Source organism: Oncorhynchus mykiss, chromosome 5 (genome assembly GCF_013265735.2).
Source record: "Oncorhynchus mykiss isolate Arlee chromosome 5, USDA_OmykA_1.1, whole genome shotgun sequence".
NCBI classification, from domain to species: domain Eukaryota; kingdom Metazoa; phylum Chordata; class Actinopteri; order Salmoniformes; family Salmonidae; genus Oncorhynchus; species Oncorhynchus mykiss.
The window spans coordinates 97128740-97144525 of NC_048569.1; the positions used below are offsets into that span (position 1 = coordinate 97128740).

Consider the following 15786-nt stretch of genomic DNA (forward strand, 5'->3'; position numbering starts at 1 on the left):
ATGGGGATGAGGTAGTTGGGTGGGCTATTAACAGATGGGCTATTTACAGGTGGTCTTCATCTCATAGCAGAACCAAATGACCTGGATTGCAGTTAAGATTACATTAAAAGTACACGGAGAAAAAGTGATCAATGATGTTGGAGATTCTGTAAAGATTATTACAGCAATTGTGAAGATCTCCACAGACCTGCGACCTTTGCATGCTATCTTGAACATACAGACTTATTATCACTTTCTAGGATTACCTAAGACATTTATACAGCAACCTTTAAAATGTGGCCATGCATGTGTTACTCATTTTAAGGTTGAATAAAAACTGTTACGATCATATGTAATATTACAAGAGTTATATTGAATTGTGTTTGTTTGGCAACGCAACCAAATATCAACATTTAAAGGAGATGTATCTAATGGATGTTTGCATTTTAGCACACTGGTTTAATCCTACAAATCATTTCTTAACTTGTCAACAAGTTAATAGGCTATGTACTGTATTGTAAAAGTGATTGGATTGTCAACACAACCAAATATCAACATTTAAAGGAGATGTATCTAATGGATGTTTGCATTTTAGCACACTGGTTTAATCCTACAAATCATTTCTTAACTTGTCAACAAGTTAATAGGCTATGTACTGTATTGTAAAAGTGATTGGATTGTCAACACAACCAAATATCAACATTTAAAGGAGATGTATCTAATGGATGTTTGCATTTTAGCACACTGGTTTAATCCTACAAATCATTTCTTAACTTGTCAACAAGTTAATAGGCTATGTACTGTATTGTAAAAGTGATTGGATTGTCAACACAACCAAATATCAACATTTGAAGATTTAATTTTCGTGCCATCGACATAGTCTGGCTTTAATACATGTTTGTCTACAAATGAATAATTGATATGTTAGATTCACGTCTCCATCTCAACCAAAAAGTCTAAGTTAAAGAATACGACTAAATCAAATTGAGTTATTAAGGGATCTCTCAGTAATATTTCTCATGATAGCATATTAGTAGTAGTCAAAGCTAAGCAGGGCTGGTCTTAGTTAAAACCCTGGATGGGAGACCAAAGAGATAGTAGATAGATCAACTCTCCAGTAGGAGGTGCTGTAGATAGATCAACTCTCCAGTAGGAGGTGCTGTAGATAGATCAACTCTCCAGTAGGAGGTGCTGTAGATAGATCAACTCTCCATTAGGAGGTGCTGTAGATAGATCAACTCTTCAGTAAGAGGTGCTGTAGATAGATCAACTCTCCAGTAGGAGGTGCTGTAGATAGATCAACTCTTCAGTAGGAGGTGCTGTAGATAGATCAACTCTTCAGTAGGAGGTGCTGTAGATAGATCAACTCTTCAGTAGGAGGTGCTGTAGATAGATCAACTCTTCAGTAGGAGGTGCTGTAGATAGATCAACTCTCCAGTAGGAGGTGCTGCCCAACCTATTATTTTAGTTTTTTACAGTGGATATAACGATTATCTGACATTGTTTCAAAGGTAAAAATTCAACATATTCACTTAAGTTTTGTCCATGTTGGAAAATGATGACCTAATCCTGTGGTTGGAATTTCCACCTCTTAAACAACAGTTCCATGTAGATTCCACATCTCATCGTAGCTGGGGACTCCAGTCTTTTTTTTGTTTAACTAGGCAAGTCAGTGAAGAACAAATCCTTATTTACAATGACGGCCTAAGAACAGTGGGTCAGCTCTGGGATTTGATCTTGCAACCTTTCGGTTAATAGTCCAACGCTCTGACCACTAGGCTACTCTGCCGCCCCATCTTGTGGTCACAGCCACCACAACAGGGTCTCTGAAACCCCGATTCGAAAATACTAGATACTGAATTTCTGAAAGACTGATATTAAAAGTTCACTATTTACATTTTTCTCCCTCACAGACTAAATACAATCTACCATCATGGTGTGATCGCGTTCTACGGAAGTCCTACCCCTTGGTGCATGTGTTCTGTCAGTCATACGGTGAGACTACTGCCATGATAATTGATCGATTGATTCATTGCAATAACCAATTAAATATATGTTTCATTTTAGCTAATGTTATTACCAATTATATCATTAGGCAAACCTCTTTTGCAGGGTGTACCAATGACATCATGACCAGTGACCACTCTCCAGTTTTCTCCACATTTGAAGTTGGAGTGGCATCGCAGTTTGTCTCCAAGCACGGTACAGTTTCTAACTTCGCTAGACAGCTACACAATGCCGACTGTGTGACTAATGACTGTGATCACACAGTCAGACCAATTTATTTTTTATTTTTTACAAATCCAATCAGCTCAGAAAAAAGATCTGATGAGATTTGTCAAAAAGACCAATTAGTGGGGAAAAAAATATCAGAATTGGGCTACATGTTTAAACACAGCCTATTACATCTGACGTTAGAAATGATCTGACTCCTAAGAAGTTCTTTCTACTGTTTTCCTAGTCAAACTTTATGGACAAGACAACTACCTTTCAAATGGTCTTTTTTTTTATCTTTCTTTCCAGATCCCAGCAGGGTGTCTCAGGGTGGGATCAAGTTCATGAACTGCGTTGCCACCCTCATGACAAAGTCCAAGACCAAGTTCTTCCTCGAATACCACTCCAGCTGCTTAGAGAGTAAGACTAGACCTTATTCCATCTGAACACAGTGGTTTATTTCATTTTTGCATTTAACCTTTATTTAACTAAGCAAGTCGGTGTCAAATTCTTATTTTATGATGATGGCCTACCCCGGCCAAACCCTACCCTAACCCGGCCAAACCCTATCCTAACCCGGCCAAACCCTACCCTAACCCGGACGACGCTGGGCAAAATTGTGCGCCGCCCTATGGGACTCCCAATTTACGGCCGGTTGTGATACAGTCCGGGATCGAATCCAGGGTCTGTAGTGATGCCTCTAGTGCTGAGATGCGGTGCCTTAGACCGCTGCATCACTCTTGAGTCCCAATAGTGGATAACGCTAAAATCGAACGTATTTTCTATTTGCTATGGGATCCCCATTAGCTGCTACCAAGGCTACTCTTCCTGGGGTTCAGCTAAAATTAAGGCAGTAATATACATTGTAATAAAAAATGGTAAACATTAAAATACATGTTTACAACAGATTTAACAATACATTAAGTGTCCTCAAGCCACTACTCTACTACTACATATTATCCAGGTGTAAGTGTGTGTATAGCGCGTATGTTATATGTGTGTTGGTATGCGTGTGTTTTTACCTGTGTGCCACCAGAGGTCTCTTCACAGTCCCTGCAGTTCCATAAGGTGTATTTTTTCAACCTGTTTAAATCTTTTTCTACTTGCATCAGTTACCTGATTTTGGAATAGAGTTCAATGGAGCCATGGCTCTATGTAGTACTGTGTGCCTCCCATTGTTTGTTCTGGAATTGGGGACTGTGAAGAGACCTCTGGTGGGCATGTCTTGTGGGGTATGCACGGCTGTCTGAGCCGTGTGCCAGTAGTTTAAACAGAATTCAACATGTCAATACTTCTTACAAAAAACAAGTAGTGATGAAGTCAATCTCACCTCCACTTTGAGCCATGAGGGATTGACATGAATTGGATTCACGTTAGCTCTATGTGTACGTTAATGTATTGATCACACCTTTACTAATGCTGCAGAAATCTGATGTAGTGATCACAACATAGTTAGTAGCCATATGTTGGAAAACCAACGTTCCAAACGCTGTACCTAATATTGTGTCTAAGAGGTCATACAACAGGATTTGTAGTGATTCCTATTTTGACGATGTAAAGAATATTTGTTGGTCCATGGTGTGTAATGAGGAGCAACCAGGCACTGCTGGTCTGTGGTGTGTAATGAGGAGCAACCAGGCACTGCTGGTCTGTGGTGTGTAATGAGGAGCAACCAGACGCTGCTGGTCTGTGGTGTGTAATGAGGAGCAACCAGACGCTGCTGGTCTGTGGTGTGTAATGAGGAGCAACCAGACGCTGCTGGTCTGTGGTGTGTAATGAGGAACAACCAGACACTGCTGGTCTGTGGTGTGTAATGAGGAGCAACCAGGCACTGCTGGTCCATGGTGTGTAATGAGGAGCAACCAGGCACTGCTGGTCTGTGGTGTGTAATGAGGAGCAACCAGGCACTGCTGGTCTGTGGTGTGTAATGAGGAGCAACCAGACGCTGCTGGTCTGTGGTGTGTAAATGAGGAACAACCAGACGCTGCTGGTCTGTGGTGTGTAATGAGGAGCAACCAGACGCTGCTGGTCTGTGGTGTGTAATGAGGAGCAACCAGACACTGCTGGTCTGTGGTGTGTAATGAGGAGCAACCAGACACTGCTGGTCTGTGGTGTGTAATGAGGAGCAACCAGACGCTGCACTTGACACATTTATGAAATTGCTTATTCCAGTTACTAATAAACATGCACCCATTAAGAAAATGACTGTAAAAACCATTATATTCCCTTGGATTGATGAGAAATTGAAAAATGTTATGGTTGAGAGGGATGAGGCAGAAGGAATGGTAAATAAGTCTGGCTGCATAACCGATTGGCACAAGTACTGCAAATCTAGAAATCATGTGACTAAACACAACAGAAAGAAGAAGAAACTACACTATGAAACAAAGATCGATTGTATACAGAATGATCGTAAAATTCCATTTTGAGCAAAAAGGCAAACTCAGCTCCATCATTCATTGAATCATGTGGCTCATTCATCACAAAACCCACTGATACTACCAACTACTTTTATAATTGGCAAAATTAGCAACAAACACTGAACCTACACATCTGAGTATGTAACTGACCAAATTATGAAAGACAAGCAGTGTAATTTTGAATTCGGTAAAGTAACTGTGTGATAGACAACAATACGTTTTTCACCTCTATCAACAATGACAAGCCACCTGGGTATCACAACTTGGATGGAAAATTACAGAGGATGATAGCGAATGATATTGCCACTCCTATTTGCCATCCCTAAGCTTACAAACATGTGTGTGCCCTCAAGCCTGGAGGGAAGCAAAAGCAATTCCACTACCCAAGAAGAGTAAAGCCCCCTTTACTGGCTCAAATAGCCGACCAATCAGCCTGTTACCAACCCTTAGTAATCTTTTGGATAAAAAAAATGTGTTTGACCAGGTACAATGCTATTTTACAGTAAATAAATGAACAATAGACTTCAGCATGCTTATAGGGAAGGGCATTCAACATGGACGACACTCACCCAAATTATGGATGATTGGCAGAGAGAAATTGATAATAAAAAGATTGTGGGAACTGTTTTGTTAGACTCAGTGCAGCTTTTGACATTATCAATCATAGTATGCTGCTGGAAAAACGTATATGTTATGGCTTTACACCCCCTGCTATATATGCCTCTCCAACATAATCTAGGTAGAATCAGGCATTCCCCAGGGCAGCTGTCTAGGCCCCATACTTTTTTAAAATGTACACTAGTGACCTGCCACTGGCTCTGAGTAAAGACTCAACAAATGAACTGCAGTCAGAACTGCAGTCATTTTCAGAATGGGTGGCAAGGAATAAATTAGTCCTAGATATTTCAAAGCATTGTATTTGAGACAAATCATTCACTAAACCCTAAATCTTAACTAAATATTGTAATAAATAATGTGGAAATTGAGCAAGTTGAGGAGACTAAATTCCTTGGAGTAACCCTGGATTTGGTCAAAACATATTGATTTAATTTAATTTATTATTTCACCTTTATTTAACCAGGTAGGCCAGTTGAGAACAAGTTCTCATTTACAACTGTGACCTGGCCAGGATAAAGCAAAGCAGTGCGACAAAAACAGCAACACAGAGTTACACATAAGCAAACGTACAGTCAATAACACAATAGAAAAAAAATCTATGTACAGTGTGTGGGAAAAAAAGATTACAGAGCTAAGGCAATAAATAGGCCATAGAGGCGAAATAATTACAATTTAGCATTAACATTGGAGTGATAGATGCGCAGATGATGATGTGCAAGTAGCGATGCTGGGGTGCAAAAGAGCAAAAAATATAAATAACAATATGGGGATGAGGTAGTTGGGTGTGCTATTTACAGATTGGCTGTGTACAGGCACAGTAAGCTGCTCTGACAGCTGATGCTTAAATCCAGCTTCAGTGAGTTTTGCAATTCGTTCCAGTCATTGACAGCAGAGAACTGGAAGGAAAGGGATCCAAAGGAGGTGTTGGCTTTGGGGATGACCAGTGAAATTTAACTGCTGGCACACATGATATGGGTGGGTGTTGCTATGGTGACCAGTGAGCTGAGATAAGGCGGGGCTTTACCTAGCGAAGACTTATAGATGACCTGGAGCCAGTGGGTTTGGCGATGAATATGTAGCGAGGACCAGCCAACGAAGAGCATACAGGTCGCAGTGATGGGTAGTATATGGGGCTTTGGTGACAAAGCGGATGGCACTGTGATAGACTACATCCAATTTGTTGAGTAGGGTGTTGGAAGCTATTTTATAGATGACATCACCGAAGTCAAGGATTGGTAGGATAGTCAGTCTTATGAGGGTATGTTTGGCAACATGAGTGAAGGAGTCTTTGTTGTGAAATAGGAAGCCAATTCTAGATTTAATTTTGGATTGGAGATGGTTAATGTGAGTCTGGAAGGAGAGTTTACAGTCTAACCAGACACCTAGGTATCTGTAGTTGTCCACATATTCTAAGTCAGAACCGTCCAGAGTAGTGAATCTAGTCGGGCTGGCGGGTGCGGGCAGCGATCGGTTGAAGAGCATGCATTTAGTTTTACTAGAATTTAAAAGCAGTTGAAGGCCACGGAAGGAGTGTTGAATGGCATTGAGGCTCGTTTGGAGGTTTGTTAACACAGTGTCCAAAGAAGGGCCAGATGTATACAGAATGGTGTCATCTGCATAGAGGTGGATCAGAGAATCACCAGCAGCAAGAGCAACATGATTGATATATACAGAGAAGAGAGTCGGCCTGAGAATTGAACACTGTGGCACCCCCATAGAGACTGCCAGAGGTCCGGACAACTCTGACAACTCTGATTTGACACACTGAACTCTATCTGAGAAGTAGTTGGTGAACCAGGCGAGGCAGTCATTTGAGAAACCAAGGATAATGAGTCTGCTGATAAGAATGCGATAATTGAGTCGAAGCCTTTGCCAGGTCGATGAAGACAGCTGCACAGTATTGTATCTTATCAATTATGATATCGTTTAGGACCTTGAACGTGGCAGAGGTGCACCCATGACCAGCTCGGAAACCAGGTAGCATGGTGGAGAAGGTACGGTGGGATTCGAAATGGTCGGTGATCTGTTTGTCAAATTGGCTTTCGAAGATTTTAGAAAGGCAGGGCAGGATGGATATAGGTCTATAATAGTTTGGGTCTAGAGTGTCCCCCCCTTTGAAGAGGGAAGACCGCTGCAGCTTTTCAATCTTTGGGGATCTCAGACGATACGAAAGAGAGGTTGAACAGGCTAGTAATAAGGGTTGCAACAATTTCGGGAGATAATTTTAGAAAGAGAGGGTCCAGATTGTCTCGCCCGGCTGATTTGTAGGGATCCAGATTTTGTAGCACTTTCGGAACATCCGCTGTCTGGAGTTGCTGCAGGGGGTGCAGAGCTGTTGCCCGAGGTAGGGATAGCCAGGAGGAAAGCATGGCCAGCTGTAGAAAAGTGCTTATTGAAATTATCTTAGATTTATCGGTGGTGACAATGTTTCCTAGCCTAAGTGCAGTGGGCAGCTGGGAGGAGATGCACTTATTTTCCATGGACTTTACAGTGTCCCAAAACTTTTTGGAATTAGTGCTACAGGATGCAAATTTCTGTTTGAAAAAGCTAGCCTTAGCTTTCCTAACTGACTGTATATTGGTTACTAACTTCCCTGAAAAGTTGCATATTGCGGGGTCTATTCAATGCTAATGCAGAATGCCACAGGATGTTTTTGTTTTTGGTCAAGGGCAATCAGGTTTTGAGGTGAACCAAGGGCTATATCTGTTCTTAGTTCTACATTTTATGAACGGTCAGTTAAGAACAAATTGTTATTTACAATGACGGCCCACCAAAAGGCCTCCTGTGGGGATGAGGCCTTGGATTAAAAATACAAATAAATTAAATAAAAATATAGGACAAAACACACATCTCGACAAGTGAGACAACACAACACAACATAAAGAGAGACCTAAAGACAACAACATAGCATGGCAGCAACAGTAGCTAAGATGGGGAGAGGTCTGTCCACAATAAAGCACTGTTATACCTTCTTAACAACAATATCAACAAGGCAGGTCCTACAGGCCCTACTTTTGTTGCACCTGGACTACTGCCGAGTGATGTGGATAGGTGCCACAAAGAGGGACTTTGGAAAATTACAACTGGCCCAGAACAGGGCAGCACGTCTGGCCCTTAAATGTGGATTTAATTCCTGTTCTGCTTGTGGTAAGTTGACTTATAACCTGAACCAGGTTGCATACACTGGTTACCGTTTGAAGTAATCTTGAGTGGGCAGCTTGATGAAAGCCAGTCAATATTTAGGTCACCCAGAAAATATACCTCTGTTGATATCACATACATTATCAAGCATTTCACACATATTTTCCAGATACTGACTGTTAGCACTTGGTGGTCTATAGCAGCTTCCCACAATAACAGGCTTTAGGTGAGGCATATGAACCTGTAGCCATATTACTTCAACAGTATTGAACATGAGATCCTCTCTAAGCTTCACAGGGATGTGGTTCTGAATATAGACCGCAACACCGCCTCTGTTGGCATTTCTGTCTTTTCTGTAGATGTTATAACCATGTATTGCTACCACTGTAATATCTAAGTGGGTTTCAGAGATAGAGTCAGGATATGAATCTGTCATCTGTTACCAGCAAGTTATTGATATAATGAAACTGGTTTCTTAAGCTACATATGTTAATTTTTCTGGGATGCTTGATAGTTTTCATTGCTTTACTGGGAAGCTTAGCAGAAGTAGACATGCTCATGTTATTTATGTTTGAGCTGATAGTGCAGGGTGAGCTGCACACAGTGGACTTCCTGTTCAAACACATCGCAAGTTATGGATTTCGGGGCGGCAGGGTAGCCTAGTGGTTAGAGCGTTGGACTAGTAACTGGAAGGTTGCAAGTCCAAACCCCTGAGCTGACAAGGTACAAATCTGTCATTCTACCCCTGAACAGGCTGTCATTGAAAATAAGAATTTGTTCTTAACTGACTTGCCTGGTTAAATAAATATTGTGAGCTTTTTTTTCATTTTTCTGGGATTCTTGATTGTTTCAAAACAATGTATATCAATAGCTTCAACTGAAATGTAATCTAACTCACAGTGACTGCACGCTAGTTTGGTCCCAGATCTGTTCATCTTTACGACTCCTATTGTTCATTCTCATACCAAACTTGAATTGGTTATATAGCACAAACAGATCTGGGACCAGCATAACTGCATACATTCTGTCCACAGAATTCGTCAAGAGCTCGGAAGGAGAGAACCAAGATCACTCAGATGGGTCCATCAAAGTTCGGTTTGGAAACCAAGTTGAGGTTTGTTGACAATTACGTTTTTTTTTTTGCACTAGGCTAGTTGAGTTTACAATATGGCGTATTTTTGATGTAACAGAGCTCCTCTCGTGTCTTTTTAAAGCTCGTCCCTATCATCTCAGACCCGGAGTATCTGTTGGATCAGCACATTCTCCTGTGTGTCAAGTCCACAGACTGTGATGAATCCTATGGTGAGAAAGAAGGACAACTGTGGTCTGTTTGGAGAGACTCGTTCTGAGAATGACACAGACCACATTTGGGCTTGAGTAAATACTAGTCTAGGTCTATGAATCATGATCATCTAGCTCTGTCTTCATCTAGCTCTGTCTTCATCTAGCTCTGTCTTCCTTCATCTAGCTCTGTCTTCCTTCATCTAGCTCTGTCTTCCTTCATCTAGCTCTGTCTTCCTTCATCTAGCTCTGTCTTCCTTCATCTAGCTCTATCTTCCTTCATCTAGCTCTGTCTTCCTTCATCTAGCTCTGTCTTTCTTCATCCAGCTCTGCCTTTCTTCATCTAGCTCTGCCTTTCTTCATCTAGCTTTGTCTTTCTTCATCCAGCTCTGTCTTCATCTAGCTCTGCCTTTCTTCATCCAGCTCTGTCTTCATCTAGCTCTGCCTTCATCTAGCTCTGTCTTCATCTAGCTCTGTCTTCATCTAGCTCTGTCTTCATCTAGCTCTGTCTTCATCCAGCTCTGTCTTCATCCAGCTCTGTCTTCATCCAGCTCTGTCTTCATCTAGCTCTGCCTTTCTTCATCCAGCTCTGCCTTCATCTAGCTCTGCCCTCATCTAGCTCTGCCCTCATCTAGCTCTGCCTTTCTTCATCCAGCTCTGTCTTCATCTAGCTCTGACTTCATCTAGATCTGCCTTTCTTCATCTAGCTCTACCTTTCTTCATCCATCTCTGTCTTCATCCAGCTCTGTCTTCATCTAGCTCTGTCTTCATCTATCTCTGTCTTCATCTATCTCTGTCTTCATCCAGCTCTGTCTTCATTCAGCTGTCTTCATCTAGCTCTGCCTTTCTTCATCCAGCTCTGTCTTCATCCAGCTCTGTCTTCATCCAGCTCTGTCTTCATCTAGCTCTGCCTGTCTTCATCTAGCTCTGCCTGTCTTCATCTAGCTCTGCCTGTCTTCATCTAGCTCTGCCTGTCTTCATCTAGCTCTGCCTGTCTTCATCTAGCTCTGCCTGTCTTCATCTAGCTCTGCCTGTCTTCATCTAGCTCTGCCTGTCTTCATCCAGCTCTGTCTTCATCCAGCTCTGTCTTCATCTAGCTCTGTCTTCATCTAGCTCTGTCGTCATCTAGCTCTGTCTTCATCTAGCTCTGTCTTCATCCAGCTCTGTCTTCATCCAGCTCTGTCTTCATCCAGCTGTCTTCATCCAGCTCTGCCTTTCTTCATCTAGCTCTGCCTTTCTTCATCTAGCTCTGCCTTTCTTCATCCAGCTCTGTCTTCATCTAGCTCTGCCTTTCTTCATCTAGCTCTGCCTGTCTTCATCTAGCTCTGCCTGTCTTCATCTAGCTCTGTCTGTCTTCATCTAGCTCTGCCTGTCTTCATCTTGCTCTGCCTGTCTTCATCTAGCTCTGCCTGTCTTCATCTAGTTCTGTCTTCATCCAGCTGTGTCTTCATCCAGCTCTGCCTTTTTTCATCTAGCTCTGCTTTTCTTCATCCAGCTCTGTCTTCATCTAGCTCTGCCTTTTTTCATCTAGCTCTGCTTTTCTTCATCCAGCTCTGTCTTCATCTAGCTCTGCCTTTCTTCATCTAGCTCTGCCTTCATCTAGCTCTGCCTTCATCTAGCTCTGTCTTCATCCAGCTCTGCCTTCATCTAGCTCTGCCTTTCTTCATCTAGCTCTGCCTTTCTTCATCTAGCTCTGCCTGTCTTCATCCAGCTCTGTCTTCATCTAGCTCTGTCTTCATCTAGCTCTGTCTTCATCTAGCTCTGTCTTCATCTAGCTCTGTCTTCATCTAGCTCTGTCTTCATCTAGCTCTGTCTTCATCCAGCTCTGTCTTCATCCAGCTCTGTCTTCATCCAGCTCTGTCTTCATCCAGCTCTGTCTTCATATAGCTCTGTCTTCATCTAGCTCTGCCTGTCTTCATCCAGCTCTGTCTTCATCCAGCTATGTCTTTCTTCATCCAGCTATGTCTTTCTTCATCCAGCTCTGTCTTCATCTAGCTCTGTCTTTCTTCATCCAGCTCTGCCTTCATCCAGCTCTGTCTTTCTTCATCCAGCTCTGTCTTCATCCAGCTCTGTCTTTCTTCATCCAGCTCTGCCTTTCTTCATCCAGCTCTGTCTTCATCTAGCTCTGTCTTTCTTCATCCAGCTCTGCCTTTCTTCATCTAGCTCTGCCTTTCTTCATCTAGCTCTGCCTTTCTTCATCTAGCTCTGCCTTTCTTCATCTAGCTCTGCCTTTCTTCATCTAGCTCTGCCTGTCTTCATCTAGCTCTGCCTTTCTTCATCCAGCTCTTTCTTCATCTAGCTCTGTCTTCATCTAGAGAGAGTAAACAAGCATTTTCTAATCCTCCTCCTCTTCCTCCTCTTCCTCCTCTTCTCCTCCTGCTCCTCCTGCCCCCCCCCCTTCTCTACCTCCTCTCTGACATGGTGTCATCCTTACAGGAGAGGGCTGTGTGGCTCTGCGAGCGGCGGAGTCCTCCTACACAGAGTTCCACATCACATTGACTCATCACGGCGAGCGGACGGGCACCCTGGCGGGAGGTGTACAGTTAAGAACCTCAGAAGGCAAACAGACTGAGAAGTTATACGGTGAGGCTGACAGCCAATGACGTACTGCACCTGTAAAAGGTTTATATTTTTGTTGCTGAGCTCAACTCTTTTTCTCTTTTTTGTCTACAGATTTCATCAAAGTGGAAAGGGATGATTCTGGTGCCTCTAAGGGAAAAGGACTTGATCTTATCAACAAGTGAGAACCTCCTTCTTCCCTCATGGCTACTTTGTAGCATTCAAGCACAGCTGACATGTTCTTTTAAAACTAATGAAAACTGACTTTGGTGGATTACCAAGTAAAAAAGATAAATATATATATATATATATATATATATATGTTGGTAAACGTATAAGTGTGTATGAGCCTTTACTCTTTTCTTCCCTTTACCTGTTAGTTGTGAGATGAACATTTGGTCGTGTGTCCTGTTCAATAGGTTTGCTCTTCCCAGTGATATCACCAACCCCAGTTACATGGGGGTGGGCTTCAAGTCTGGAGGTGTGACAGACAGGGGCTGGAGCTACAGCATGTCCCCGAAATCAGGCTCCGGAGGTGGTTTCGGGGGTAGGGACCAGACCCATGGAAACACCTCTCCTAAAAAGACTGCTAACGACCGCAGCGCTGTGCGAAGCCCTACAGGAAAAGCATCCGATAACGTGTACGTTTGTCTTGGACTAGCTTAGATCTAAGAGAAAATATCTGATGAGATTATAGTTTTCAGAACTCCTGGTTTTCCCAGACAGTGACTCGTCTCCATTGAAATGGTTTCAATTGGTCAGTGTAAAGGGACTTTTGTTGAGGTGGCGTTGACCTCTAGTATGTAGAGTTCCATGATTTAGGCCTACTTGAAGTGGAAAAGAAATGGGACTGAACGATACTGTTGCAGTTTTCTCACAGAGCAGGCAATGTACTGAGAGTGAATAGATTGATACCCCAATGTAAGTCTGAAGCTGTACTCTGAATGACGTGTCTGTCTGTCTGTCTGCCTGTCTGCCGGTCTGCCTGCCTGCCTGTCTGCCTGTCTGCCTGCCTGTCTGTCTGCCTGTCTGCCTGCCTGTCTGTCTGCCTGTCTGCCTGTCTGCCTGTCTGTCTGTCTGCCTGTCTTCTTTTGTATGCTGTCTTCTAGTAGTGAGGGGGGGAAGCCAGCGGAGATGTTTGACAACCCTCTGTACGGCTCCATGGGGAAGGGAGGAGTTCCACGAGGAGCTAAAGACCAACCAGACCCTCAACGCTCCAAGGATCAGCTGACCCCTCCAGACCCCATCTTCTCCTTCACCAAACCCTCTGACCAGGACCCTGACCGGCCCCCGGTCCCCACCCCTCGTAACCGCTCTTACACCTGTTCTGAGACCAAGCCCCCGTCCTCCGTCAACACTGCCTCAGCCTCGGCCCCGCTCCACCCCCCGACCTACACCAAGAACCCTGTGAAGCCCTCGCGCTCCGAGGGGGGCATGGTACAAACCACCAATAGACCACATCTGCCCATGAAGTCCCGCCCAGGCCAGGCGGACATCACGCCCACTAAGCCTAAAGACTACAGAGACAGCTCGGAGCTGCCCAGCAAACTGCGTCCACCTACAAGGCCCATCCAGCCCCTCCCCAAAGAAGGTACATCTACAGTTATTATCCCTCATGAAACGATCTATATCACGCAAGTAGTCTTAGTTCACATATCATGCAAGCAAGTTGCTTATAGCTTCTGTTATCATGGTTTTAAACTTAGAATACCGCAGATGAAGCGGTTCTGTACATTAAACTATGCACATAGTCAACACAACAGGCTGATGAAAGCAACAGGTCTGTCATATCTTCTCCTTTTTCCCCCCCAGCTCATCATGAGGCAACTCAACCACCGAAGATGGGCCGTTCAGTGAAATGACTTTGTTTGCTTTTTTTGGCTGAAAACCCTCCTCCTCTTGTCCTATATGTTAAAATGAGATGTTGAATGGTGGCTAGTGTCAGTCACTGCAATGCTCGTCTTCCTGCCTCTCCAAACAAGTTTCTGTACGAACTCATCTTTGCATATGCATTAGGCTGTATTCATGGCACCGCTCTGAGGATTTGTGGAGTCCTCTGAAATAAGTATCATCGTTCTTTTTTTTGTTGCACAAATGCTGATAACTACAAAAGCTCTTTAGATTATAGGAATCATTTTTAAAGACTTGTACAACAATCTCAATTAAACTAAAGGGAATCATGTTCACCTGCCTCTCCTATTAATTTCTCACAGGCCCAGTGGCCAGGTATCCTTTATATATGTTAATGCTACCACCTGCTGGTTTGTAGATGGTATTGCATGAATGTGATTTTAATTATTTTTTTGACCCTTTATTTAACTAGACAAGTCAGTTAAGAACAAAGTAGTATTATTACAAGGCCTACTCCAGCCCCAACCACACTGGGCCAAATGTGGACCTCCCTATGGGACTCCCAATCACAACCGGATGTGATGCAGCCTGGATTCAAACCAGGTACTATAGTGATGCTCTTTGCACTGAGTTGTAGTGCCTTAGACCACTGCGCCACTCAGATGCCCCCAAATACATTTACAATTATGTGGCCAACATAATTGGATTGACAAAGTTATTAATTTTTTACCAACTGCATAGAATATATACAAAGTATATTAGTCTATTTAATATACTCGGTCCATGAATTAAAATCGTAATGAAAAAATAAAATAAATAGAATAATGAATTTTAATTAAAGCTGCATTCTGTATCTTTTTGGGCAACCAGACCAAATTCGCATAGAAATGTGAGTTATGGGCCTCCCGAGTGGCTCAGTGGTCTAAGGCACTGCAACATAGTTCCACTGGAGATTCTGGGTTTGAGTCCAGGCTCTGTCGCAGCTGGCTGTGACCGGTAGACCCATGGGGCGGAGCACAATTGGCCCAGCGTCGTCCAGGTTAGGGGAGAGTTTGGCCGGCAGGAATATCCTTGTCTCATCGCGCCCTAGCAACTCCTGTGGCGGGCCGAGCACAGTGCACTCTGACACGGTCGCCAGGTGTACGGTGTTTCCTCCGACACATTGGTGCGGCCGGCATCCGGGTTTAGTGTGCATTGTGTCAAGAAGCAGTGCGTTTGGGTTGCGTTTCAGAGGACGCACAGCTCTCGACCTTCGCCTCTCCCGAGTCCGTACGAGAGTTGCAGCGATGAGACAAGACTAAAACTACCAACTGGATACTAGGAAAAAAGGGAAGTTGAGGGGAAAAATAAATGTGAGGTATAAGATGAAATGTAGCAGCTGTCTTACACACACAGTACTATTGTACACAAACTAAAACACCGTACAAGCCATACTCAACACATTAAATACATTACCCTTATCATCATACACTTCTACAGAGCCATAGATCTGCCATTCCCATTGATAGGCAAGTTTAAGAAACTGTAGATCTGTTCTATGTGTAATAGATCTGCCATTCCCATTGATAGGCCAGTCTAAGAAGCGGTAGATCTGTTCTATGTGTTATAGATCTGCCATTCCCATTGATAGGCAAGTTTAAGAAACTGTAGATCTGTTCTATGTGTAATAGATCTGCCATTCCCATTGATAAGCCAGTCTAAGAAACTGTAGATCTGTTTTATG

General features: G+C 43.2%; 1 protein-coding gene across 2 annotated transcripts in view; it reads left to right on the forward strand.

Moving 5' to 3' along the window:
- The window catches only part of LOC110524859 (phosphatidylinositol 3,4,5-trisphosphate 5-phosphatase 1), a 45134-nt gene extending 30190 nt beyond the window's left edge, over nucleotides 1-14944 (forward strand). Inside the window, exons 18-27 of one of the 2 annotated variants that reach the window (XM_036978951.1) lie at nucleotides 1893-1974; nucleotides 2092-2181; nucleotides 2503-2613; nucleotides 9407-9486; nucleotides 9587-9674; nucleotides 12090-12236; nucleotides 12327-12393; nucleotides 12632-12853; nucleotides 13322-13803; nucleotides 14025-14944. In XM_036978951.1, the coding sequence (XP_036834846.1) occupies nucleotides 1893-1974; nucleotides 2092-2181; nucleotides 2503-2613; nucleotides 9407-9486; nucleotides 9587-9674; nucleotides 12090-12236; nucleotides 12327-12393; nucleotides 12632-12853; nucleotides 13322-13803; nucleotides 14025-14074 (1419 nt within the window). In that variant the 3' untranslated portion in view covers nucleotides 14075-14944. The remainder of the gene's footprint in view (nucleotides 1-1892; nucleotides 1975-2091; nucleotides 2182-2502; nucleotides 2614-9406; nucleotides 9487-9586; nucleotides 9675-12089; nucleotides 12237-12326; nucleotides 12394-12631; nucleotides 12854-13321; nucleotides 13804-14024) is intronic. The other variant, XM_036978952.1, reaches the window with a different exon arrangement.
- Nucleotides 14945-15786: the final 842 nt, after the last annotated feature.